General features: G+C 42.5%; 1 protein-coding gene across 2 annotated transcripts in view; it reads right to left on the bottom strand.

The window, feature by feature from the left end:
- The window catches only part of LOC136885920 (farnesol dehydrogenase), an 84,683-nt gene extending 58,787 nt beyond the window's left edge, over positions 1-25,896 (bottom strand). Inside the window, exon 1 of one of the 2 annotated variants that reach the window (XM_068230651.1) lies at positions 25,747-25,896. In XM_068230651.1, the coding sequence (XP_068086752.1) occupies positions 25,747-25,878 (132 nt within the window). In that variant the 5' untranslated portion in view covers positions 25,879-25,896. Of the gene's footprint in view, positions 1-13,438; positions 13,589-25,746 lie in introns of those variants that run through there. The other variant, XM_067158613.2, reaches the window with a different exon arrangement.
- Positions 25,897-26,380: the final 484 nt, after the last annotated feature.

Raw genomic sequence — 26,380 nt, forward strand, 5'->3', positions numbered from 1 at the left:
GTGAATATTCTACCAGGTTCACTTGTGGAATTCCTCCAGGTGGTGGTCGATACAACTTTAAGCTTCGGGCATTAAAAGTCATCTCCTCTTGACCATCTAGGCTGATTATCCTGTATGCGTTATTGTGAAGTGATTCGGTTATTCTATACGGTCCCACATATAATGGTGCGAATTTAGCATAAAATTTCGCCTCCGGTGCAGATGAGACTGGACGACGTAAAAGAACGTATTCACCTACTCTAAGTGGGCGATGGAATCTCTTCCCTCTTAATCTTCTTTGTCGACGTTGCGCCTGTTGCTGCAAGTGTTCGGCAACCCTCCTTACACATACGTCAGGAGCTGGCCTAGCATCCGCTGGGCAATTAATAATTGCTGTCCACGGTCGAATAGGGTATTCATTTAAATGGGTGACTGAGGGTATAAATCCCGTAGCTTCGTGGATAGTATGGTTTATACAGTCCATGATGACTGGTAGCAATTGAACCCATTTACTGTGTTGATTCGGTATGTAAATTCTACAAAATTTAGAGATGACCTTCATTATTCTTTCCGAAGGATTACTTTGAGGATTACGAATTGAGCTCATGACATGCTTAATTTCGAGCTCCTGTAAAGCATCTCTGAATTGAGCTGATGTGAACTGAGTTCCATGATCAGTTAGCAAACTTTGTGGCTTACCCATGTTCGGTATAATGTTTCTGGTAAGACATCTTAGTACAAGCTTAGTGTTAGCCTTTTGGATCGGATATAGAGTCGTGTATTTCGAAAATACATCCATGGTCACTAAAACAAAACGGTTCCCACGGGTTGACTTCGGAATAGGGCCGAAAATATCCATTGAGAACAGCTTTTTAGGTTCTGTAGGCAATATAGGGATAGGTTCTTGTTTAATGAGATAAGGGTTCGCTTTTACTCGCTGGCATGTGTCACAAGTCACAACAGTGTCCCTCACTGACTCTCTTAAATTTCTCCAAGTAAAACTTTCTTGAATAGTGGCAACTACTTTGTCGATACCGCCATGTCCGGTAATTCGGTGTACATGCCAGATAATTTCGTTTTGAAGTTGAGATGGTATTACCACTCTCAATTTTGTGTGATCTCTATCAACATATTTAACGAGCAAATTATTAATGAATAAATATTCCTCAGCTTGCTTCTGGATGTCCCGGTAGTTTGGATCTCCCTGCTGAATTCTGTTCTGGAAAAAGTCGATCAGCTTGCTCAAAGAGTTATCTGCCTGTTGAAATTGATGTAATTGACTTAGGTGTCGTAAGACTTCATGATCATCCGGTACTAAATCGACATAATTTACATGTTCAAGTGGCTCGCTGGGGTTCCTACTTAAAATGTCAGCTACAATGTTATCCTTGCCAGGGCAATGTTCAATTGTAAAATTAAATTGCTGTACATACAGCGACCAGCGTGACACTCGTGGACTAGAAATTGCTGTTTTTAGCATAAATGTCAAGGCTTTATGGTCGGTCCGAATCTTTACTGGAAAACCATAAATGACCTTGTGCCAGTGTTGTAAGGCCTGTACTATCGCTAGCATTTCCAGTTCGGTAGTACTGTAGTTAACTTCATGCTTCCTCAGCTTACGGCTATAAAATGATATGAATTTCTTTAAGTGAGGCGGTTTATCATCCTCTTGATATAAAATTGCTCCAATTCCAACGTTGGATGCGTCAGTTTGTAGCACAAACGGTTGTTCGAAATCCGGGTATGACAATTTAATACTTCGTGCTAACAATTCTTTCGTCCGCTGAAATGCCATTTCTGTCTCTTTCGTCCACTTCCATTTGTTATTTTTGTGGAGCATATCTTGCAGTGATGCCACTACCTCAGTATAGTTCATACAATGGTCCGAAAAGAAATTACAGAGACCCAAGAATTGTCGTATGTTCTTAACTCTTCTTGGCCTCGGAAAGTTCTGGATAGCTTCTATCTTTACAGGGTTGGGGCGTATTCCCTGGCCATCAATCACATGTCCTAAAAATAGAATCTCTGATTGGCAGAAATGGGATTTCTTTAAGTTAACCTTAAAGCCTGTGTCCATCAAATTTTTAAGTAACTTCTCCACATATTCTAAATTTTCCTCGAAATTTCTACTAGGAATAATAATATCATCAATAAAACGGGTCGTCACCTCCTTAACTTCGTCCGTAAGATTTCTATCTAGTGCACGGAGAAGAGCTGCCGTACTGTTGCGTATACCAAATGCGAGTCTATTGTAGGTATAAGTGTGCTGGTCAAATAGGAATCCTGTTAACAATCGGGATTTTTCCTCCAGCTGGATATGGTGGAATGAACTAGTAAGATCAACTCCGGTAAACATGCTCATGCCATTGAACCTCCTAATGACGTCCTTGACAGATGGTATTTGATCGTATTCTGGTATTAGTTTCTGATTGACCATTCTCGCATCAACACAAATGCGGAGCGATCCGTCTGTTTTGACTACAATCACTAAATTATTTAGAAAAGGGGTGACCCTTTTTGATATAATTCCGTTCTCTTCCATTTCCTTAATGACGCGTTTCACTTCCGAGTAATGCTTTTCTGGAATAGGATATGGCTTACATTTATATGGACGCCAATCTGTGACATTTAATGCGTACTTGAAATTAGGGATCAGACCAACCTTCGAGTCAAAAACAGTCTTATACTTCACCAACAGAGCTCGTAGCTTATCCTTTTGCTCTTTGGTTCCATTAAATTCGGCCACCTTGCTTGATATTAAACTCTCAATATCCTCGTCCATTTCAGCACTGAAAATATTGGCAAATATGCTCTCATTGTCTAAAATTTTCGCAATATCCTCGTTAATGGGTTCTTCCTGGTTATTCACACTCACATCCGTTTTACAATTTATTTCGGGGTTTAGACAAACATGATCATCCCCTTCCGGTTTTCGGAATTTGACTTGGTTGTTGGCCAGGTCAATCACAGCATTAGTGGCCCTCAAAAAGTCAGCTCCTAGAATTAGGTTGTGGTTGACCTTCGACATAATCACAAATGGGTGCATAAAAATAGAGTTTCCGATTTGCATTTCCAACAATGTTTGGGATTTGCATACTGTCGTTTTTTCCGGAATAATCCCTCTTATTTTGACAGAAGATACAGGAATCTCGGGAAGTTTGTGACGTTCTTTTATATCTTCATACAGTGCTCTGGATATAATACTTATCGACGCTCCTGTGTCTGTGAGAGCTCTAATATTTGTGCCATACAACTTAACGTTTATGACCGGCAATTTCGGTATCTGTTTGGCCTCTCTTATTATAGGATCTTCCAAAAGATCTTGTGGCTGCACGACCCAGGAATCCACCTGCGCTACAACCCAATCACTCGAGTTGTCGGCCATTAGCACAAGCTCGTTCCGGTCGGATGGAGACATTGATATTACATTGGCGTTTTTTTTTTTGCTGCCCGTGGCCATTCTGTGAGTATGGCTGGGCTTCCGGGTTCAAAGACTGCTGCCTGCGGTCAGCTTGGTTGCGCGTTCTCTGATACTCTATACTTTCTGCGCCTACTATGTCCGGATTGAGGTCCGTTTGATTAATGACCTCTCGCCAACGTTCCCTTTCTTGACGTTCTGAGTTCAAATCTTGGACATACCGTTTATTCTCCCTGTCACGATGATCCGGTTCTCTGTTACGATATCTGTACGATTGTTGCTGTTGATTTCTACCGTACCACCGTTGGTAAGGACGGTCACGGTTCCGATATCCGTACCTATTCCTGTCACGTCTGAGGTCTTGTCTAGGGTAACTCCTATTATATTCATAATTATTCCGCACTGGCCTCTCGTTACGGAATTCTGCATTGTTAAGCTGTTCCCTATTATCGGGCTTCCTGCGTGGTATTGCTCCTGTATTCGGGCTAATCCTGTCCTGGTGACTATTGGTTTCCACGTTTTCGACTACAAACACTTTATGCTCGAGGTTCCGTGTTGGCCTAGGTGAATTTACACTGGTTGTGGCGTCTAACTGGCGTAAAATCTCTTCTGCGTCCTCCGGGGTTTGAACTTTCGAGGTAATTAACATCCTCTGAACCTCGACTGGAAATTGCTTAATGAGCACTTGGACAAGCTCACTCTGAGATGGAGGATTGTCTAGCTCCTGCAATTTAACCAACTGATCTAGGAAGTACCTACTAAATTGCGTAGGCTGAGTGCTCGTATACTTTTTGGAGTAAAGTTCTAACCGTAAACCCTGTTGTGTCCCTAAGTTCCAAAAACGATTGAGAAATGCCCTCTCAAAATCTTCAAATGTACTAAATGAAGTGCGAAAGCCTATGAACCATGTCTTAGGACTCGACTCTAAATATTTCTCAGTTATTCTTAATTTCTTTTCCTCCGGAATCTGCATTTCCTGAAAATAAGCCTTCAGATCTCTAAGGAACATTTTAGGGGTCACGGAATTAGTACCGTTAAACTTCCGTGGTTGCTCGTCGCTCAATTTTAATATATTGACGAGGTTTGAGTGCGCTACAATTGTTTGAACATTCTCTTTACGAACTGGCTGAGTGCTCGGGTCGACACTAATCCTTTCTGTTACCTGAGGTGTAACAACAGGTGCTGGTTGTTGAAATGCTGGCCCGTCCTTCCGCATACCAGCCTTTAGAATAGCCTGCTCTTCTGACATAAACTTAACCAATGTTGCCAGATTTTCCGTCTGAGTTTGCAGGTCATTGATTTCACCATTGACAACCTCTCGTACTTCGTCACGCATTAACTCGTCACTAATTTTAAGCTCCTTATCAATGGTACTGGCCATTTCAGTCTGCCAAGCAGTAATTTCCTCTCTCATTCCTACGAGTTGTTTAGTCACGTCTTCCTTGTTCGCGATTCTAGCCTCCTCCATAACTCTTAATCCTTGGTCGAACTTCTCTAGCCCTTCGTGAACTTCGTTAGCTATTGAGGTCAGATTCTTTTGCGTGTCTTCCTCTAATACATTCATTTGGTCTTGGACCATAAGAATATGTTCGGCCATTTTTTTACACTGTTCCTCGACCTGTTTCTTAGTGTCATCTATTTTGCTACTTAGTGACAACGTTACATCCCCTAGCTGTTTGATAAGTTGTTTATGTGCATGAGCCAAATTACTAAGCTCCTGCTTGGTTTCTTTCCTATTTTTATCACACTGTTCCAGTAGCTTTTCCTGATTTTCAGACAGTTCCCTACGCAGCTCCTCCTGGTTACGTGAAAACTCTGTTTGAATAACATTTAACTGTTTACTCAAGTTCTGGGTTAAAGTGTTCTGTGTGTCCTCCAATTGTTTATTTAAATTTAGAGTCAAAGTGTTCTGTGTCTCTTCCAATGATTTATTTAAGTTCTCCGTGAGTGTGTTCTGATCCGCCTTCATTTCACTCTGGACCGCGTCCACTTTACCATTTAGCATATTAATGCCCGTGATTAGCTGTTCCCACTGCTCATCAGTTACCACCATCGTAAACAAATATTCAAAATACTGGACCCCCCTTTTGCTAGGGCGAAACTTAATAGCTATTTACAACACAACACAACATTTCCTTACTTATCCTTACAATGGGATAAACAACGTTACTTTATCACATGACTACCATTATACAATCACACAACTGCACAGTGTTTATAACTACTAATTTACCCTTGGAATGTTCTAAATTGTCCGTCTGTCACGACCTAACCATTCTTACCATCATAAGGCGATAATCGAGCCCCACGTTGGGCGCCATTTTTTATATAAACTCATCCATCCCCATGCACCCTTTGTCGGTAGAGCTGCGGTTCCTCTTGATATATGCTGTCTCCGGCTGCTAGAAAAAATATACTTACCGCATCGTAGAGATTCCTTCTCGGGTGTGCTCAGTTCCTGGTCGCCTGTGGGTTGGTGCATAGGGGTTGTCTAACTAAGGATTACCAGCAAATAGTCTAAAATAACCACCATGACACGGACTGATTATGTAATAAATAAACTTTATTGACAAAGCAAGAATTTAGTAAGTATGCACAAGGCTTGAATCAAAGCTCCAATCAAGTTTAGTGTCACTGTTGAAAATGCAATATAAGAATACCTGCAATTAATCATGACTAATCTGAATGTGATCAATAAATTAATTGATTAATAGAATAATTAATTGAAAATGATCCAAATAAAATTGTCAACAAATATAAGTGATATGAGTCGTTGACCAAAATGCAACCTCAAGCACACCAAAATAGTGCGTTTAACAATAATATCACAATAAAATGTCATTTACTGATTCAACTAGATCGATATAATATGTTGTGTTTACGATAGATATCATAGTGTAATAAACAAGAACTTTACTAACGTATTATGCATTATAGTTAAGCTTGCATGTAATCTAGAACATTCCAACATTCCTAGGAGTACAATCTCCAAACTCTATGTCAATTATTTAACATTAAATATACTCCTTGAAAAACCTGAGGATAGATGTAACACAAATAAACCGCTGTGCAGCGTGACGTAATCATACTTATGAACTCTGCAAATTTAATTTCTAAACCCTGGATCTTACTGAACTTTAAAAAGATAAAACCTCATCTTTTAACATACTGAAGAACATGCAAAATTTGTGCATCAAGGCAAGTATTACTATCCGGACCAATTTATGGCAATTAATCATCAAAATCTATTACATCGCTTCCTAATAAAATACAATTTAATTTACGACAAACATTCGTTCAGTAAGTCCTACAAATCTGTTGTGTCGTGTTTCGTGACGTAATAACACGAACCTAACACATCCTGTACTTATGTTACACGAACTGCCGTACTATTTACAAATGAGTGAACAAATCACCTATCACACTAATGGACTTAAAATTACGTAAACTAATAATATTACCTTGTAGTCACAGAGAATAATCTAGCTTACACATCAATAAAATATACTCGTCAGGGTTGAGAGATGATCAACGTACGAGTCCACGTGATATTTACATTTCTTATACCGCTGCTTATTCATGCACGCACTCATAATCGTAAATGAATTTAACATAATATGATGTAGATTGCATCGTCACCGACAAACATGTTATCTTGCCCAGAGTCCTGCAATTTCAATTCTCTGGTTAAGAATATTGATTCACCATGTCCAATAATTAGTTTCATGGCTCCCCTACTCTATTCATTACAAAAAAAAAAAAACAAGGAGTAATTAAAATTAAATCAACTCAAAATCAACTCACAACCACATTACGAAAAATGAGATTCCACAAACTCCTATTTAAAACCAATGTTCAAAACACATATTATAATGCGATGTTGGCATATAAAATGGGATTTAACTATCCTCATGAGTACTATTGCAGACTTAACCTGCTATCTTTACCTATACTTATCGAGTGCAATATGCTATGCCATGTCGCCACATTTATAAATTCGTCGTGATAATAGATATAACAAATTCATTTTCATTTCACGGGGCATCTGGTCCTCCCGCTCATTTTCATACCTCGGCTTCACATTGCCGGCACATATATACACATTGTGATATCAAGCTGTCAGAGCTTGCATATCGCTCCGTGTATTAAGCTCAATGGCTTGACTACTAACTCTCAGCTCCTCGGCTGACCATGATATTTATCCGGCTCATCGCCTCATTATCATTCCCTCATTTCTCACATACTGAGATAATTGCCCGTAGTGGCTTATCCATCATCACATAATTATCTTAACGCACATATACTGTCGTCTGGGCCTAATGACATAACATATTTTGACGCGTGGGCCTAAATTCACCACGATTAATCTTCCAATGATCACTTCCCAAATTAATGCCTCTATCAGACTACAATAAAATTCAATTACATTCTCAAAATCAAATCTGAACAGTTAACTAAGCAAATCAAACTCCTCCTGTCCATGTAATCAGCATTCAGGAGAAATTTAGAATCAACTAATTAAAATGGTAGCAAAATACCCATAACAAAAAAAATGAGTCTACTTTAATGTCAAAGAAAACTTCCGTCGGGTGACTTAGCGAATCAAATATCATACTCTGCCACTGCCAATAAGCATAATATTGACCTCAAATCTAGTTCAAATGTAGGCCTAAGCATTTAAACTAATTCGGTCCAATCCGACAATAACATCGACAAAAAAATTAATAATAATAATAAGAACAAGATAATTGAAATTAAACACAAACTACGTGCATAAATCAGCATTTTTACCTCTCCTCTGTGCTACACCAAGAATAAGAAATTACAATACCTAAACATCTACTTAGCAGCTCGCGTAACGCCTAAAGAAATAGTACAATCAGTGAAAGATTACATAAGATTATTGTTACTCACATTCTGCCATTAAGCTTCACCCCACAGGGGCATCCATCTGGTTGAAGTTAGAACATGTTGCAATACATAATGCACATCTTCACAAAATTGATGTATACCTCCATGGTATCAATTTCCTTGGGCACACGACACTTTTCTTGCAACTTCAGCGGCTTAAATACTAATAATTAAATACACTGACTGAAAACACATATAAAAAATTCACTTCTTTTTTTAACACCACGCCCGCTTCTCTGGACATTCCTGCGAGACGATTGTGTGAGTGTGGCCCTCGCTCCCTGAGTGAAAGTTATTTACACACTGGACTGCGGCCGGCGATAATCCCTCTGCAGCAAGTTTGTTGTCCTACTAGTTGTCAATGACCTGTGGAATTATCCATCCATTGACTCTACCACTACTGTTATTTCTTAATGGCTCCTGCTAGTAACACTTCCCGTACAGCCTATACTTGTACGAAAGAAGTTCCTTTGTTTACCCATTACTCTCAAAATATTACAAAGTAATATATGGCAAATAAAATTAGTGACTAATTGGCTTATCACTCAAATAGAATATCTCTATAACTCTGACTGCAATTACTCGTTCTAATACAAGACGGTGTCTTTGAATGCTTGGCTCAGTTGCCTTAAAGTTTACATTTCACAAATGTCGCCCAATGTTCAAAAGAGAGAAATTCGCTGACACGTCTGGTCTGTACGATCCTTGGTGAACAAGTGTCCCTTCCTCTTGGCGGCAGAGACCTGCTTCGATTTCTGGCGGACTGATATTTTCAGAATTTCCAGAGCGTCCTTTAATACACGCAGCTCGATGCGGACTGTCCTTATCATCTAAATTCATACTTAAACTGCTGGTGGTTCCATCACTACCCTGTGATCATCGAATTAATCGTACAATTATGCACAGTGTAGGTGGCGTTGGTGGGAATATTTCTTTTGTCGCACCGCCGGCTGTCGTACGGTTCCGGCGCGAACTTCAGGTACTCTCGTTCCCAGACATAACTTCTGCTAACTTAATATTTACTGCATATTAACAGGATTTAGCATAGACATACACTATGATCCCCAACCTAAAGTGTCACTCTGATAAACAAGTATTCAATTACTGTCCGATTCTATGAAGAAAACAAATACGAGGAAGCGCTACATTTGAATAATACAAATTCAGCTCCCTGATTGGTTGACCGGTTTCAAGCGGGTAACATTGGACTGTTCCTAGTTCACTTTCGTGGGGTGGTTGGAAGCTCTTTCTTGTCTTCAGATGGAAAACTACCACTCCTTGACCTCAATTTCAAAGTACCAACGCGTCTTCTCCCTCTTTGTGTGAAGATAATTGCTTTATTGCACCAAAACAAACCGTGCTCCGAAGTGCTCTGGCCGGCTTAAACATCTATTGTGATTTTTCTGCTTCCTGCCAGAGTGTGAGAACATATTCTCCACTGTGTGGAAAAATTACATTTTCAATATCAGTAGCAATATGTTGATATGATGTAATTAGGCTCAATTAATTGGGTGCAATACCTTTTATCATAATGTGACAAAGAAAATGCAATAATAAGCCCATAAACACATAACATCGAAGAAACACTATCAAAAGAATACATACGAATACACTAATATGTGCACTCAAGGTAATATATTACATATTGTAAAATGTTCGACTGAAGGCTACTAACCTGGACTGTACGATGATGGTGACTAAGCGAATGGTTTTCTCTCAAAACAATGTCATTATTTTATGCTTTTCTGGGCACATGAATAAGTTAAAAAACGTATTGTCCAAAATATGACAGATCTTGGTCACAACACTCATTAACTCAGCAGCACACACCCACACTTGTCGCAGGTTTTTCAACTTTCATTATGGAAACATAGAAAAAAACATCCCTACTATTTCCACTGTATAAAACTACATCTCTGAATCAGATATCAAGGTCTCAGTTAATGTATAGCTTTCCACAATTTGAAAAGTAGTATGATGAAATGAAATGGCGTATGGCTTTTAGTGCCAGGAGTGTCCGAGGACAAGTTCGGCTCGCCAGTTGCAGGTCTTTTGACTTGACTCCCGTAGGCGACCTGCGCGTGGTGATGAGGATGAAATATTGATGAAGACGACACATACACCCAGCCACCGTGCCAGCGAAATTAACTAATGATGGTTAAAATTCGCGACCCTGCCGGGAATCGAACCCGGGACCCCTGTGACCAAAGGCCAGCACGCTAACCATTTAGCCATGGAACCGGACAGTAGTATGATGGTCACTAAGCAAACTGTTGCTGTCTCTAAAATGCTGTTATATTACACTTTTTTTGAGCACATAGAGTTATTAATGAATTATTTGTTTATGAATGACAATTAGGAAAAATATTTGCCATGATATGACAGATCTTGGTCACAACACTCATTAACTCTGCAGCTCACACCCACACTTGTCACAGAAATTACTAGGTTTCAACTTCCATTATGAAAAAATTGAATTAACATGTAGCCCTCCATAACAAATCATTTACTGCTCACTAGGCGAACTATCGTCTCTAAAATGTCATTGTTTTATGCTTGTTTGTGTGCACAGTGTTGTTAGTTATTTTTGAGTAATTGTTACTAAAAATATTTCCCAAAATGTGGCAGATCTTGGACACAATACTAATGAACACACACACTCTCTCTCTCTCTCTCTCTCTCTCTCTCTCTCTCTTATCACAGTATTTACCAGTTTCTTCAACTTTAATTTCAAAAGGTCTGTAAAAACTTCCCTGTAACTTCCAGTGTACAAAAAGGAATCTTCAAAATCAGATATCAAGGTCTGAAAAAAATGCAGCCCTCCACAGCAATTTGAAAAACAAAATCTCTAGGCTGTTTCAACCCCCCCGCCCTCTGCACAGCTTTAGCAAGTATGAATTTGTTTCACCATTCAGTCTTACTGTTGACAATTCTTTGTCCAAAGCAATGCGTATTTTACAATCAGCACATCCTTTCACATTTCTTAATAAACAGTGTGAAATGTACCCTGCTATGTAAAACAATACTGATGCAGTACTGAAATCAATTTCTAATTCCCTTGATTTAGTGATCGCCAAATGCAATTCATTAACTCATTAATACAGTCATCGAGAGTTAATCACATATTTTTTTAACTTGTTAACTGTATCCCCTGATGTAGACGAATTACTAAAAGCTTTCAAATGACTCAGTAAACACTCAAGTGCTGAATATGTGGTACACAGCAGACTATCTCCTAAAATCCAGCTCTATTTTTTAGAAGGTATCTTGCAACCATTTAAGCAAACTGGCACATTGAAAATTGTAACAGATATCTCGACAGTCAGAATGTCTCTGGTTTGAAGCATGTAAAACAAAACTTTATCAACATCAATTTTGATAGAATTCAAGTACATTTAGGGTTGTTAACTTGCCCAACAAGTCCTCATAATTTGATATCTTGTCTCCTTCACACCATGTCTTTAAGTTTAGTTCATCTCTCCTTTCTTCTGGTGCTTTTCGTTTGGAAGGTATTGGTTGAGACATATATGAGGCTGCCCAGGAAATATAGTTGGCACAGCATCGTCAGTTAATTTTGGCTTTACCCTAGGCGCACGTAAAACGGAACCATCTGGTCGTTTTGCAGTATCAACTCGAATTATGTGATTTTCGGAAAAAAAATGTTTAATACAGACACAAGCATATTTATTGGGTTCAAAATTAATTCGGGGTATAGCATGAATCCAATTAGCTTGCTTTTTCTTATCGCTAGGAAACACAAATGTTGAGATAGCCACCTCCTTATTTGAACGGTAATTGGATGTACATCCAGGCACAATACATTCACACATTATTATAATGATCATGATAAACTTTAGAGTACTTCAGACAATTCATAATAGCTCAGTGGGTTCACCTAACCTATCACATAACCTAGCAATACTTCCCAAGATCAGGCTGCTCAAATTAGAATGCTACAGTATTTAACATATACTATTGCTGAAAATACATCCTTTACTGATGCGTTTTCATACAGTCATCACCTTTAAACATAACAAACACCACTAATAACGTTGAAATAACAACAACGTGCTACGAAACCACCATGTAAACAAGGCTCATTGCCTTCGCATCGCTGCGCTAAAAGACTGACGTCATCACTATGGAACTGTCATGTGTAGCAGGCCGGAATTTCGAGTTGGCCGTGCAACAGCCCATAACTCTGACATCTACCGGTAATGTCAGCAAAGAGATGGCGTGAAATGACATTAGTAGACGAATAAGTTTGAGTTGCGTCTTTAAAAGTAGGAAATATCACAGTATGAAGATAAAGTTGGAATTCAAGAGGACGAATCGGGGCAAATATTCGTTTATAGGATGGGGAGTTAGGGATTGGAATAACTTACCATGAACCTGTTTTACGGTTGGATTTAAATTAAAACTGTTTATCAAATAATTCATTTACAACATGATTTACAAACTTTGCGTTGCTCACATTTTTTCCGAGACAGTGAAAAATATCAGAGGCGGTTGTGTGCAAAAAATTCCAACAATTCACGGCAATTTTTTACAGTCTTTGTTAATCTGTGCGTACTTTATGAATATTAACCTGATACTTGGTCTTCATGTCAGAAGAAAGAGATCAAATAAAAACGACTAACAGTGCAAAAACTACTGAAATGCAAAGAGCCAGGAAGCGACAAACAGAGGCACAACTTGACAAAGATACACTAAGAGCCGGTTGTATAAAACATTTCATCTTAGACCAGAGACGAAACTGATCTCAGTTCACGCTAAACTCGGAATTTTTTGTTGTATAAACGTTAATCTGAGATCAATTCGCACTAGACTAAGATTCAATCAATCAGTCAATCAATCAATACTGATCTGCATTTAAATACCGTTCAATAAATTTCCAATTTCTTTGAAATCATTTAAGAAAAGGCTAGGAAAACAACAGATAGGGAATCTGCCACCTGGGCGACTGCCCTAAATGCAGATCAATATTTATTTATTTACTTAATTATTTATGGATGGATGGATTAGTTACATGATAATAAATGAAATTGTTTCAAGAATGGCAGCATTAAACTACGGAAGCCTATGGGATGAAACAATTTTATAGCTACGATATTCTATATCCCCACTCACCTCTATCTTGTCCACTCTCCGAGCCACAGCTACGACATGAACTCCGTGGTCTTGTAACTGGTAGACTACAGCTGCTCCTATACCAGCACTAGCACCTGTCACTAAAGCTACACGACCTGACCAACGCTCCATGCTGTATACCAGATGGAAACTTACTCGCTACTGCACTCGCGATTTTTTTTTTTTTTTTTTTGTATACATTTTTTTTTTTCTTCGGGGGGGCCCCCGAAGCCCGCTCCCCCCGCGTGACCAACGACTCAATCTACATGGCCTCCGACATGCTATTATTTCTAAGAAGAAGAAAGAGATAGCAGGGAAGAGTGGGAAGTGATACAAGGAGTATCTGCCGGTTTCCGAGTCAGACTCGCTACCACGGCAAAGTTTGTGTTGGTTGGATAGTGTTAAGGTATGGTATTGAAGGGTCAGGGAAAAACCACATAGGCAGAAAGAAGAAAGAGCCTACATGTAAAACCTGACATCTTGTGATAGCACATGCAAGGATGTGGGCTGGAAAAAGACCAGAGGTTGTGTTAGTTAGGAACAGGTAACATGCACAAAACATAAACCAATTCCTCGCCATTCCATCGCCTGGGGATCAGTCCGTCTGGGCACTGCTGGGACTAGCGCGGTCCTTGCCGGCTGCGGAGCCATACGTCAAGTACCACTAGGGCCTGTCGCACGACTCCACCTCCTTGGGGTACCTCGTACCCAGTCTCCGATCCCGGAGAATGAGGCCAAGCCCGCCGAGGCGGGGGCCTCCTGGAATGGGGTGGGTCATGACGCCGGGCCTCCCTCCTCTCTGCCCGCGCCATGGCCCTGTAGACTGGGCAACTGCGGTGGGAGGCCGGGTGGCCCCCCGCGCAATTGGCGCACACCGGCGCCTCCTTAAGTGTTGCGCAGGCCGTGTAGTGGTGATCACCACCACAGCGGTTGCACTTCACTTGGAGTCCACAGCTAACTTGACGGTGGCCCCACCTCAGACAGCGGAAACACTGCAAGAGCTGCTGAGGGGGACGTTTGACTCTCACCTGACTGCCGCTACCCGCTGAGGTCCTCTCCTGATTGGCTCCTCGGTTGACTGCTGTCCTGGGAGCAGTCCTGGGTTGCGGCTTGGCGGTCCTCTCCTGATGAGCCAGCGACGCCTTCTGCTTCCTGGTGCGGCGTCGTCTTCTTCTTCTTCTTCCCGGGGGTTGCTTCTCGGCTGGGGAAGAGGCCTCGTCCTGGTGGCCCTCCTCCCGGCCTGGTGACCCCAGGGTAGCTGGTGGTTCCGCTGCGTCGCCGTCTTCTTCCTTCTCCTGGCTGGCGGCGGCGTCGGTCGCTGCTAACGCTTGACTGCGTTCCCTGTCCTGTGGGGCGCACATCGAGGTCTGCAGCTCGACAGACGTGCTGTCAGGCTGGGCCTGGACAGCAACCTCAGAACGCCAGGGGGCGTCCTCCTCCACAGAAGTCGCACAGTCGCGACGCCAGGGGGCGTCATGCCCCACCTCCGTGGTGGCGTCGCTGGTCGCCGGCTGGGTGGCCAGGACTAGGTCGGTATTAACCGCCCTATTCCTTAGCCTCCTCGGCGTCTCCCTGGTCTCCGTCGCGGCCCTGACTGCGCCGGTGTTCATCCCTGGCACTCCGTCCCTCCCTGGTAGACGGATGACCTGGAACAGAGAAGAAAGCTCCCTCTCTGCGTCGCGCATCCGCTCCTGGTCGTGATGCCTGATGATGAGGCCTCCTGGTAGGAAGCTCTCGACGGCCATGGTTGTCGAGATGATCCTGCCTCCTCGGCGAGGGCGCCGCATTCTGTCCAGGACGAGGCCCCGTTCAGAAGTTACAGGGCGCCCCGGCCTGTAGTACACGAGCAGCGCTTCATGCGCCGGGTCGGTGTAGCCTTCGGAGAAGAAGAAGCCGTTAGGGGGGTCACACCCGTCCCTGTAAGGCTCCGTCTCCACCTCGATCTCCGGGTCCTCCTGTGGCAGCTCCGGCTCGGGTGCCGGGGTCTCCGGCACAGGTTCCAGCGTCTGCGGCTCCGTGTTGCTCTCCGGTGTCGGTGTCATGCCGGTGAAGAGATCTCGGAGCAAGTGCCCGATCGCCACCGCCCGTTCCTGGGTCGTCATCGTATCCGCCTGTTTGTCCATCCTGGTCCTCCTGTAACAAACTCTGAAAGAGAAAGAGCGAGCACTGAGAAGTGCTCAGCTCAGACAATGCTCTTTCGAAGATGTACTAACAAGTACAGCTGCCTGACTAGTACGGGGAAAGTACAGAGCGCCTGGCAAGGAGAGAGAGAGCGAGCGGGAGGAACACGTCCTTCCACTACGGCTGTCGAACTCGTCCTTTGCACTCGCGATGTGCTGGAATGCTCCTTATATTCCCCAAGGCCAGATACCGCAAAGCAGCTGCCATGCCAATTATAGATGCACTTCTGAGTCAAGAGATGACAGCGCATAATATTCGATCAGTTACACACTAGGTGGCACGAAGTAAGCTGCTGGTTATTGTTTCAAGAGGAATTGCAACCGGGCAACCACCCTCTGTTAACACTTTTCAGACACTATTAACATTAACAAATACGTGGTCTTCACCGACTGTCGCAGCCTTCAGTAGAGCGGCCAATTGGAACATAGAAAATGGCCATATTTTGCTCATTTACACTGTCTCACTTTAAATTCTTCCATATAAGTAAGAATACATATTTTCCATCGAAGCGCCAGCACCAGCTACAATAATAATAATAATAATAATAATAATAATAATAATAATAATAATAATAATAATAATGAAAATCCACAGTATCTTTCCAGTCATTCGACCGGGTCGGGAATGGAATGAAGCCCCCATCTAGGAATTGTGCCAGCTGCTTAGGCCTGTCGCACTCCTCTGGGGCAATGATTATTGACTGACAGATGAAATGAAATGATATTGGAGAGTGCCCCTGGAATGAAAGATGACAGGGAAAACCGGAGTACCCGGAGAAAAACCTGTCCCGCCTCCGCTTTGTCCAGCACAAATCTCACATGCAGTGACCAGGATTTGAACGACGGAACCCAGTGGTGAGAGGCCGGCGAGCTGACACCTGAGCCACAGAGGCTCAATAATAATAATCCGCCTCTGTGGTATAGTGGTTAGTGTGATCAGCTGCCACCCCTGGAGACCCGGGTTCGATTCCTGGCTCTACCACGAAATTTGAAAAGTGGTACTAGGATTGGAACGGGGTTCACTCAGTCTCGGGAGGTCAAGTGAGTAGACGGGATTCGATTCCCACCTCAGCCATCCTCGAAGTGGTTTCTCGTGGTTTCCCACTTCCCCTCCATGCAAATGCCGGCCACGGCCGCTTCCTTCCCTCTTCCTTGTCTATCGCTACCCATCTTCCCATCCCCCCACAAGGCCCCTGTTCAGCATAGCAGGTGAGGTCACCTAGGCGAGGTACTGGTCCTTCTTCCCAGTTGTATCCCCCAACCCAATGCTTCACATTCACACACAACCCTTGACGCATTAGAGGTCGGATCCCTCGTTGAGTCCGAGGGAAAACCAACATTAGAGGGTAAACGGATTAAGAAAGAAAGAAAGAAAGAAAGAAAGAAAGAAATAATAATAATAATAATAATAATAATAATAATAATAATAATAATGTTATTGGTTTAACGTCCCACTAATTATTTGTATTTGTATTTGAGGGGGGCCGAATTTTTATTTTGGCAGGTGGGCCCGTGTCACTTTCGTAACCCCCTGCTGTGTTCAGTCCTGGCTGCCTGAAGGAATTCACTCCTGGTCTCAGGAGGAACGCATTTTAGGCTAAGGCTACACGAGCAACATTTACCGCTAGAAATCTGTGACAAATGAAGCAACTGAAACTGGTAGAACTGTGAGATGGTCACATGGAGCCGCCCGCGCTATCGAGCATCAAAAGCCATTCTGGTTGCAGCAGTCATCTTTTCACAGTGAGTCCAAAATATGATGAATAGACAAGCATCCTGTTTCCTCCTAATCTCTGTTCGAAGCCCATTTTTCTCTAAGAACTTACATTCTCTCCCGGCTGAAATTAGAGACATAAGCAACCTAAAGCTATTCAGAAGAATGTGCTGGAAATTTTACCTACACTCAGATTGATTTACTCTTAGAAGTACCCTTAAATTTTAGATTATTAAGTTAAATGAATAAAATATCAATGTAAGGTTAGAAACATTATAGTTTATATTTTTCGAGATATAGCTCTAATAATAGTAATTATTATAAATTAATTTTAAAATGTTAAAATGATTTTTATGATGCTTTACATTTCATACAAATTACATTTCACATTAACTTTAAATTATAATTAACTTATTTTTTAAGTAGTTATAATGTTCAGTATATTATGTTTATACAGGTGCATAATTATATGGTTTGGCATAATAGCAGGCTTCATAGCCTGAGCCCCGCCATGTACAGAAAGACATTAATAAATAAATAAATAAATAAATAAATAAATAAATAAATAAATAAATAAATATAAATAGCAACCAAGGGATTCAAATGTATGTAACAATCTTACTCCTCGGAATAGTTAATTTTCACGACTGCACTGTATACTTCTCGGTATGTAAGCGAATAGATATGACGATGTTTCTTGTTTATAGGGGCCTAACAACTAGGTCATCGGCCCCTAATGGCAATGAAATGAAAATAAAAACTTCAAAATGTATCCACTAACTAGAATCTAAAATGATGATGAAAAAAAGACCATGAATCCAAAACAATCAGTGGATCCAGTTCACAAAGCCTCATTTTCTGAGAAATGCTTGTTGCCCAAAGGGGTCCAAAATCCAGGCCACGGGCCCCTCATAATAGTACTAATCACTGGTAAAGCAGAACCATGGTGTTCCTCATAAAAGGGTACTACTCACAACCAACGTAGACCCGTTCAAATCAAAATCAAATCAAAATCTCTTTATTTGCAAATGAGGTGTCTACCTCGGTGGCAAAATGGTACACTAAAATACATTATTGTCAAGCACTAAATTTTAAATTAACAAGAGAAGAAGACATTTTTTCCTAGAATACAATATTATACAATTTACGCTAACAATTTTTCTATTAAACAAACAGATCATCCTTAATAAATTTATATTGTTTACAAAATTCTACTTATAATATCTCCTGTACTTACAAACATAGTCAACTCATCTACAATATGTGGAATTATTTCAAATAATACTATACAACTGGTGTAAGATTAAAATTTACATTGCATTTATTTACTTTTTTTTTACCCATTTTGGAACCTAAGTAGCATAACGACCTGCTGCGTCTTAACCAGAGCCCCTTTTGCCACCATTTTTCAGCGTTCCTGAAGGGCCTTCACAGCTACCGTAGCGGTCCTAGGGCCCTCGAAGTCCCCACTGTACTTCACCTCTACAGGCAGTCCCCTACTTCGACTGTCCAAACTCCATAGACCAGGGGATGGAATTAATTTATTCACAAACATTTTTATTTACAATAACCTGCACTGTTCGAATGCCCTCTAACAATTCATTTATTTTCTCTGTTGCTGTTTATTCTCTTCTTGAATATCTGTACAGGAAACACGGGCCTGGAAGTGCATAATTATAGAGTTATCCGATTTTTTGCTTGGCCTCCGCACTCTCTTGACTTCAACGTTTGGGAACATGTTATGTCTGCCGCGTATTCGACTGCTGTTGCTGATGCAACGATACTCGTGAAGTCATTTCTTGGTCTTTTCTTCCTCGTTTCACAACCTTCGTGATAATATCCCTTTCTCCACTACGAATCACTACGTTGCTTTTCCTGCATGAAGTTATTCATTCTTACACACCGGCATCTACGCTCACTCGAGACTGGTCTTTGTTCTAACCGAATGTTTCCACCACGTGTACTCATCTCACCCCCTTGAACCGTGTTGTCTGGCGCGAGCTGTACCAGACACCAGTTAGTGGTGGGATATTCAATCATCGAGCTAGATATCTGCAGTCGCTTAAGTGCGGCCAGTATCTAGTATTCAGGATATAGTAGGTTCGAACCCCACTGTCGGCAGCCCTGAAGATGGTTTTCCGTGGTTTCCCATTTTCACACCAGGCAAATGCTGGGACTGTACCTTAATTAAGGCCACGCCGCTTCCTTCCCACTCCTAGCCCTTCCCTGTCCCATCGTCGACATAAGACCTATCTGTGTCAGTGCGACGTAAAGCAAATAGCAAAACAAAAAGGATATTCAATCCATTTTACTGAATCGATTCATTTGATTCCGTTCGCGTTACTGAATTGATACAGTGACCCTATACACGACACATTAGAGTCGCCGTTCCTATTACATCTACCGGGCGAGTTGGCCGTGCGGTTAGGAGCACGCAGCTGTGAGCTTGCATCCGGGAGATAGGGGGTTCGAACCCCACTATCGGCAGCCCTGAAGATGGTTTTCCGTGGTTTCCCATTTTCACACCAACCAAATGCTGGGGTTGTACCTTAATTAAGGCCACGGTCGCTTCCTTCACATTCCCAGGCCTTTCCTATCCCATCGTCGCCATAAGATCTATCTGTGTCGGTGCGACGTAAAACAAATAGCACCTATTACATCTGTGTGTACTGATAGGTAGCAGTAACAATATTCAATGTACACTGCACCCATCTGGTCTTCATTAGGCCCTACATGTCCCCCTGTGGGTGGGGGCGGTAGAATAACATCCACGATATCCTCTGACTGTCGTAAAAGGCGACTAAAAGGGGCCCTAAGGGCTCTTAACTTGGGAGCGTGGGTTGGCGACCGCGCAGCCCTTAGCTGAGTCCTGGCATTGCCTCCACTTACTAGTGACAGGCTCCTCACTTTCATCTATCCTGTCCGACCTCCCTTGGACAACTCTTGTTCTTTTCCGACCCCGACGGTATTAGAGGACTCGAGGCCTTGGGAGTCTTTCATTTTCACGCCCTTCGTGGTCCTCATCTTTCTTTGGCCGATACCTTCATTTTTCGAAGTGTCAGATCCCTTCCGTATTTCTCTCTGATTAGTGTTATATAGAGGATGGTTGCCTGGTTGTACTTTCTGTTAAAACAATAATCACCACCACCGCTCTTCACTCTCCTATGCGTGTCCTCCAGCATTCAGATTTCGGATTCTCCTGCAGCCAACTCTTCGCATCAGGTTTTGATCTTACAAAGCTTTTATCCCAACAGTGACAATTCAATCAGAGAAGTATACAGAATTAGATGTACCCGTAAATACACTGGCGGAAAAAAATAGCCATACAAAAAGAAGGGGTTGTGCCAGATTAACAAACGTTAGTAGGTATGTTTATACGTACATCTGATATATGGCGTTTATTCAAATTTCTCACAAATCGCATTAGCGTGGCGCTAGTAGCAGCCCCATGACGTTACACATCAAGTTTGCTTTAAATAGGGGCTGTACTGTGCGAGAGTTAGTTACCTGTCAGATAGCTGCCTCTGAGGATCCATTGTAGAGTGTCCGCCTCCGGATCCCAAGATAGCGGGTTCAAACCCGTGTCGCGTACCGACCTCCCAGGGACTCGAACCGGCGGACTGCCAGGTGGAAGGCAGCCGGGGTTCGTAGCGGAGTCTCGAGCTCAAGGTGTCAGAGGAGATTAATTAGTGTTAGAATGATGATCAAAGACAGGAGACACCTTGTAGCATTAAGGTAATTGAATAATAATTATAGTCAGATTTAGTTACTGTAAGAAAAGGGAAATGTTTCAAGAAGTTACATGTAGTGGAGAGAGTTTGCGAAGTGCGCTTACACAAGTGTTGACTAAGAGCGGAGACTTGTTGATCACAACAAGATATTTACTGTGTATCGACAAACAGAGCTAGTATGCCAGCGGGCCAGGCGGCCCGCTCGATAACCGACAAAGGAACAAAGTAGGCTACAAGGTCAGTCGAGGCCAGTACAGATGCACTTTAGAAAAACAAGGAAAGATGAGGACAAAGTAAGACAGAAGACAGTAGTGCCTAGGTAGCAGCACTTACTGTAACAACTATTGAAAATAGCCACTTGAGGGCGCTAGTGACTAGATGAACAGTTTGGTAATACCCGTAAGACCCAACCCCTTGGTAGGAGGTAGGGATAGAACTTTGAGTTCAGGAGCGGAGATATAACCCCTGGCCAAGACGGCGCGGGGCCTTCTTCCAGCCAGTAGTTCGTACTTCTCAGAACGAGATTCTTTTCGAGCATAGCCCAAGTGCCGCAGGGCAAGATTCAGAGATACGCGTAGTAGAAAAGTTGGCGCGTGGAACAAGCTCTCTCTCTCTTTAGATCATTACATTCAGACTTGTAAATATACTGTACATAGTAGTTTTAATTGTCCTCAGTAATAAAGGACAGGGAAATAACTTCATCTTTTATTTCGGGAGTTGCGGGACGAGTCATACCTACAAATTACCTCCCTACATTCCGCTCGGCAGGACAGGTAATACTTCAACATCCAACGGCCTGGTGACCAACCTACGAGATCGTCTCACTGGACAGGTAGGTCACGACACCCGGCAGAGGTAGTCGGATTTTTGAAGGGCGGAAAAAAGTCCACTCGACACTCCATGTCGGCATGTAAAAGATCTCTGGTGATACATTTGGTATTTACCCGACAAAACTAATTAAATCTCAGCCATAGACGCCCAAGAGAGATCCGGTTTACTCTGTCTGACATCTAGTCGGCCTAGAGTAAAACGGAACGTCGAAATTGACGAGCAGACAGCCAGGTGGCGTCAAATTGAAATGTCTGCAGACGGTAGCTGAGGCCATACGATTATTATTATTATTATTATTATTATTATTATTATTATTATTATTATTATATACCTGTCAGATTGGCCGGGGTGACTGTGAGTGGGTCAAGAATGCCTTTACGACGTCGAAGAGGCCAGTATCAACAGTTCAGTATGATTGAATGAGGCCGTATAATAGGGCTACGTGAAGGTGGATTTTCCTTCCGCGCTATTGTAGAACGACTTGGCGCAGGAATGTCCCCACTGTTCATGCGTACTGGCAGAAAAGGTCACGAGAAGGTACGCTTGCAAGAAGACCGGGCTCCGGACGTTTACGTGGCGCCACCGAGAGGGACGACCACTGTATTCGGCGTATGGCTGTGGCGCAGCGGATTGCGTCCGCAGCAGCAATTCGAGCGGCAGTTAGCACCACTGTGACGCAACGAACTGTTCGAAATTCGTTACTTGAAGGACAGCTCCGAGGCAGACGTTCTGCGGCGTGCATTCCACGTACCCCAATCCACCGCTGTCTAAGACTTCAGTGGTGTCAAGCGAGAGCTCATTGGAGGATGGAGTGGAGGTCCCTTGTGTTTTCCGGTTAAAGACGGTTCTGCCTTGGTGCCAGTGATGGCCGTGTGTTAGTTAGGAGGTCAAGTGAGCGCCTGCATTCCACCTGTCTGCGGCGTCGACACACTTGACCTACACCGGGAGTTTTCTGGTCTGGGGAGCGATTTCCTATGACAGCAGGAACACTCTCGTGGTTGTCCCACGCACCCTGACTCCAGATGTGTACGTCCGTCTGATGATTCGATCTGCTGTGCTGCCATTCATGAACAGCATTCCCGGGGGTATTTTCCAACAGGATAATGCACACCCCCATGCCGCTGTTGTAATCCAACGTGCTCTACATTTTGTCGACATGCTGCCTTGGCCTGCTCGATCCCCCGATCTGTCGCCAATCGAGCACGTATGGGACATCATTGGACGATAATTCCAGCGTCATCCACAACCGGCATTAACCGTCCCCGTATTGACCGACCAAGTGCAACAGGCATGGAACTCCGTCCCACAAGGTGACATCCGGCACCTGCACGACACCATGCCTGCATTCAACAGTCAGGCGATTACACCGGTTATTAATGGATTAAGCATGGTACAGTTGCGATACCTTTTTCTCGCCCAGATATTAGTCTGTAGTCTTGTACCTTTAATCAAAATTTTCGTATTCTACATTCCTTATTTCATGGTGTTTGGATTTTTTCCGCAGGTGTATATCTGGCCACGTGCAAGCGGTGGTCTCGTGATTCTATAATTGAAGTCTTGTGCAATGATGCAATATATGATCTGAGGGAATAAGGGAATACTAAGCAGTTCTTCCCAATATAAAACATATATTTCTGAGTGGTCATGAGCATGACTCAAGGCCATAGTGTAGGCTAGAGAGTTGAGATGAATCAGTTGTTGAATATCAATTTCATAATACCCAGATCCATTACACTAATAAATAGAAGAACCTATAATTAGCTTATCTACTTCTTACCTACTTCGGAATTATGATTCAACTATTTTCATAATACTGCAAATGAATCCAGCTATTATTTAAACCTCCATGTTAGTGGGAATACAAGTGAGTGTATTACTTTAGGAGATGAGCTGGGAGCTGGGAGCAAGCCCCTTTACTCGTCTGTTTCCGAGAAGTGCCGATGAGTCGTAAAAGTCTCTGGTTTTAGAATGGCGGGGGGAAACGATCTGAATGAGAAACGGTATTCCCCTCCTGTCAGAAAAGAAATCCCCTCTTCGCTGAGGAAGTGGTTCTAATTTTCAGTCGGAGAGCTATTTTCAAGGCGGGGAGAAACTTCCCTTCTTAATAAACGACCCCTTTCAGGGGTTTAATTTTGAAGTTTTTTAATGAGAGAAAGGTTATAAAATATGGAAAAGGCCGAATCAATTTCTATTACATGTTAGAACAGGTCGTAAGTGAGCCAAGGGCCGCAATGTTTGAAATGAGTGTTCGGCTTCTAGGTTCTCACGGCCTGCTTTTATATTAGGATGCCAGGGTCGGTCGAATGGCTGAGGAGGATTCTAGCTTTGGTCATCTGTACTAATTTATCTGAGAGCTAACAGTCGGAATACGAAGTTCTGTTCGTATCTTCCTCTTAGATTTCAGTCTTGGTGCTTTGGTCATCATTCTAAGTGTCTTATTTTTAAAAACTTGTAGTTTGGATTGCGGAGTTTTAGCAATATAGCCCCAGGCCTCACAGCCAAACAGCAGGATGTGCCCGATACATGCTAGGTAAATATTTCTCGTAATACTATTAAGATATTTCTTTCTCAGCAGAGGTCTCAGAGCTTTCAACCGTGCCGTGGCACGCTGTAGGGCTTGTTCTATATTGTATCTTCAGGACATATTTCTGTCCATAGTTAGGCCGAGGTATTTAATTTTGTTTGTCCAAGACAAAGGGACGTTATTAATAGTAAGTTGACAAAATCTAGGCTGACGCTTGGCGAAAATAATTGCCTGGGTTTTCGTGGGCTTTATTTTCACCTTGTTTCGGACACAATACTCCCAGAAAGACGAGATCCATTGTTGCAGAGCGAGTAGAACATAGTCATTTCTCCTCATACTGGTGTAAATGGCAATGTCATACGCGTATTGCTGGATCTCCACTCCTTGACGGGTTGGAAGGTCGTTCACATACAGATTCTTTCAATGTATCTCCAAGTCCTTCCCCATGGAAATTTTACACAAAGAAAATAAACAGGAAATAACAATAAACATTCAGAGACATATTTGTAGAGGTAACAGATCTGTTGAATCTATTTTCTAAGAAGCCTCGAAAGTTGGATTTTAGAATTTTCTTTCTTTTACGTCTCGCTCGCAGCCGAAGTTCGGCTCTCCGCCAGTGTCCAGTGTTCCGACAATAAAACCGTGTGTGTCTCTCGCTGATCCGCGAGTGCGCCACTCAGCACTGTCTGCTACGAGTCAGCTAGCTCGTGTGCCGTATGGTCGCCACTGCTGTGATTCGATTCATTCGGACAGTTGAATGCAGGGGCGTAGCCAAGTGGCGGTTACTGGGGGGTTAGACCCACCCCCCATGAGAAATTTTACGCAAAGAAAATAAACAGGAACTAACAATAAATAATAAACATTAAGAGGCATACTTGTAGAAGTAACAGACCTGTTGAATCTATTTTCTAAGAAGCCTCGAAATTTGGATTTTAGATTGTAAATTGAACATGTCATTCGCTGTAAAACAGTTAATATTCATCGTATTGTTCTTCATGTGTATTTCAATGTAAGATTTTATGGCGTACTGCTGAATATCAACATAATTTACATTCATCAGTGTCCTTATAATGGCAAGTCTTGCATGCGCGCACCACACACGCACAGGCGCCTTCATTCTGTTGTATCATCATTTTGTAACTATACAACCTCCTCTCACCACCAATCGCCCGATCCTGGCTACGCTACTGGTTGAGTGTATCGATACACTGTTTCGAAACATATACTCAGTAGCCAGTACTAGTACCAGTAACTCAGTTTTGCCGATTTAATCGATAGAGGGTTTCCACAATAAATTATTAATTTTTAAATTTCTATTCCCCACTCACCTCTATCTTGTCCACTCTTCGTGCCACAGCTACGACATTAACTCCGTGGTCTTGTAACTGGTAGGCTACAGCTGCTCCTATACCAGCACTAGCACCTGTCACTAAAGCTACACGACCTGACCAACGCTCCATTCTGTGTACCGGATAGAAACTTACTGTCTATGCGGTAGATTTTCTTTGTATGCTCTAAGACAAATCAAGGTTGGTGAGATAACTTCTTATCAGTTGCTAGAATACTCCTCCAACAGTTGAGATGAAAGTAATCAGTGCTAGAGTATTAAAAGATGACTGCAATTAATAGGGCCATACTCTGAGCACCTCCTGGGATTGGAAAACACCAGAAGGCACCGTACAGAAGGTAGAAAAGTTGAAGTACGTTGGAGAATATGTAACAGGAAGAAACAGGAGCAGCGATGGGATAAAAAGAGAGGGTGAGCAACTGCAACGTGACTTCGAAAATGTTGTGAGATGGACAGCAGGCAATGGTATGTTGATAAACGGGGTTAAAAGTCAGGTTGTGAGTTTCACAAATAGGAAAAGTCCTCTCAGTTTTAATTACTGCGTTGATGGGGTGAAAGTTCCTTTTGGGGATCATTGTAAGTATCTGGGTGTTAATATAAGGAAAGATCTTCAT

Source organism: Anabrus simplex, chromosome X (genome assembly GCF_040414725.1).
Source record: "Anabrus simplex isolate iqAnaSimp1 chromosome X, ASM4041472v1, whole genome shotgun sequence".
NCBI lineage: Eukaryota > Metazoa > Arthropoda > Insecta > Orthoptera > Tettigoniidae > Anabrus > Anabrus simplex.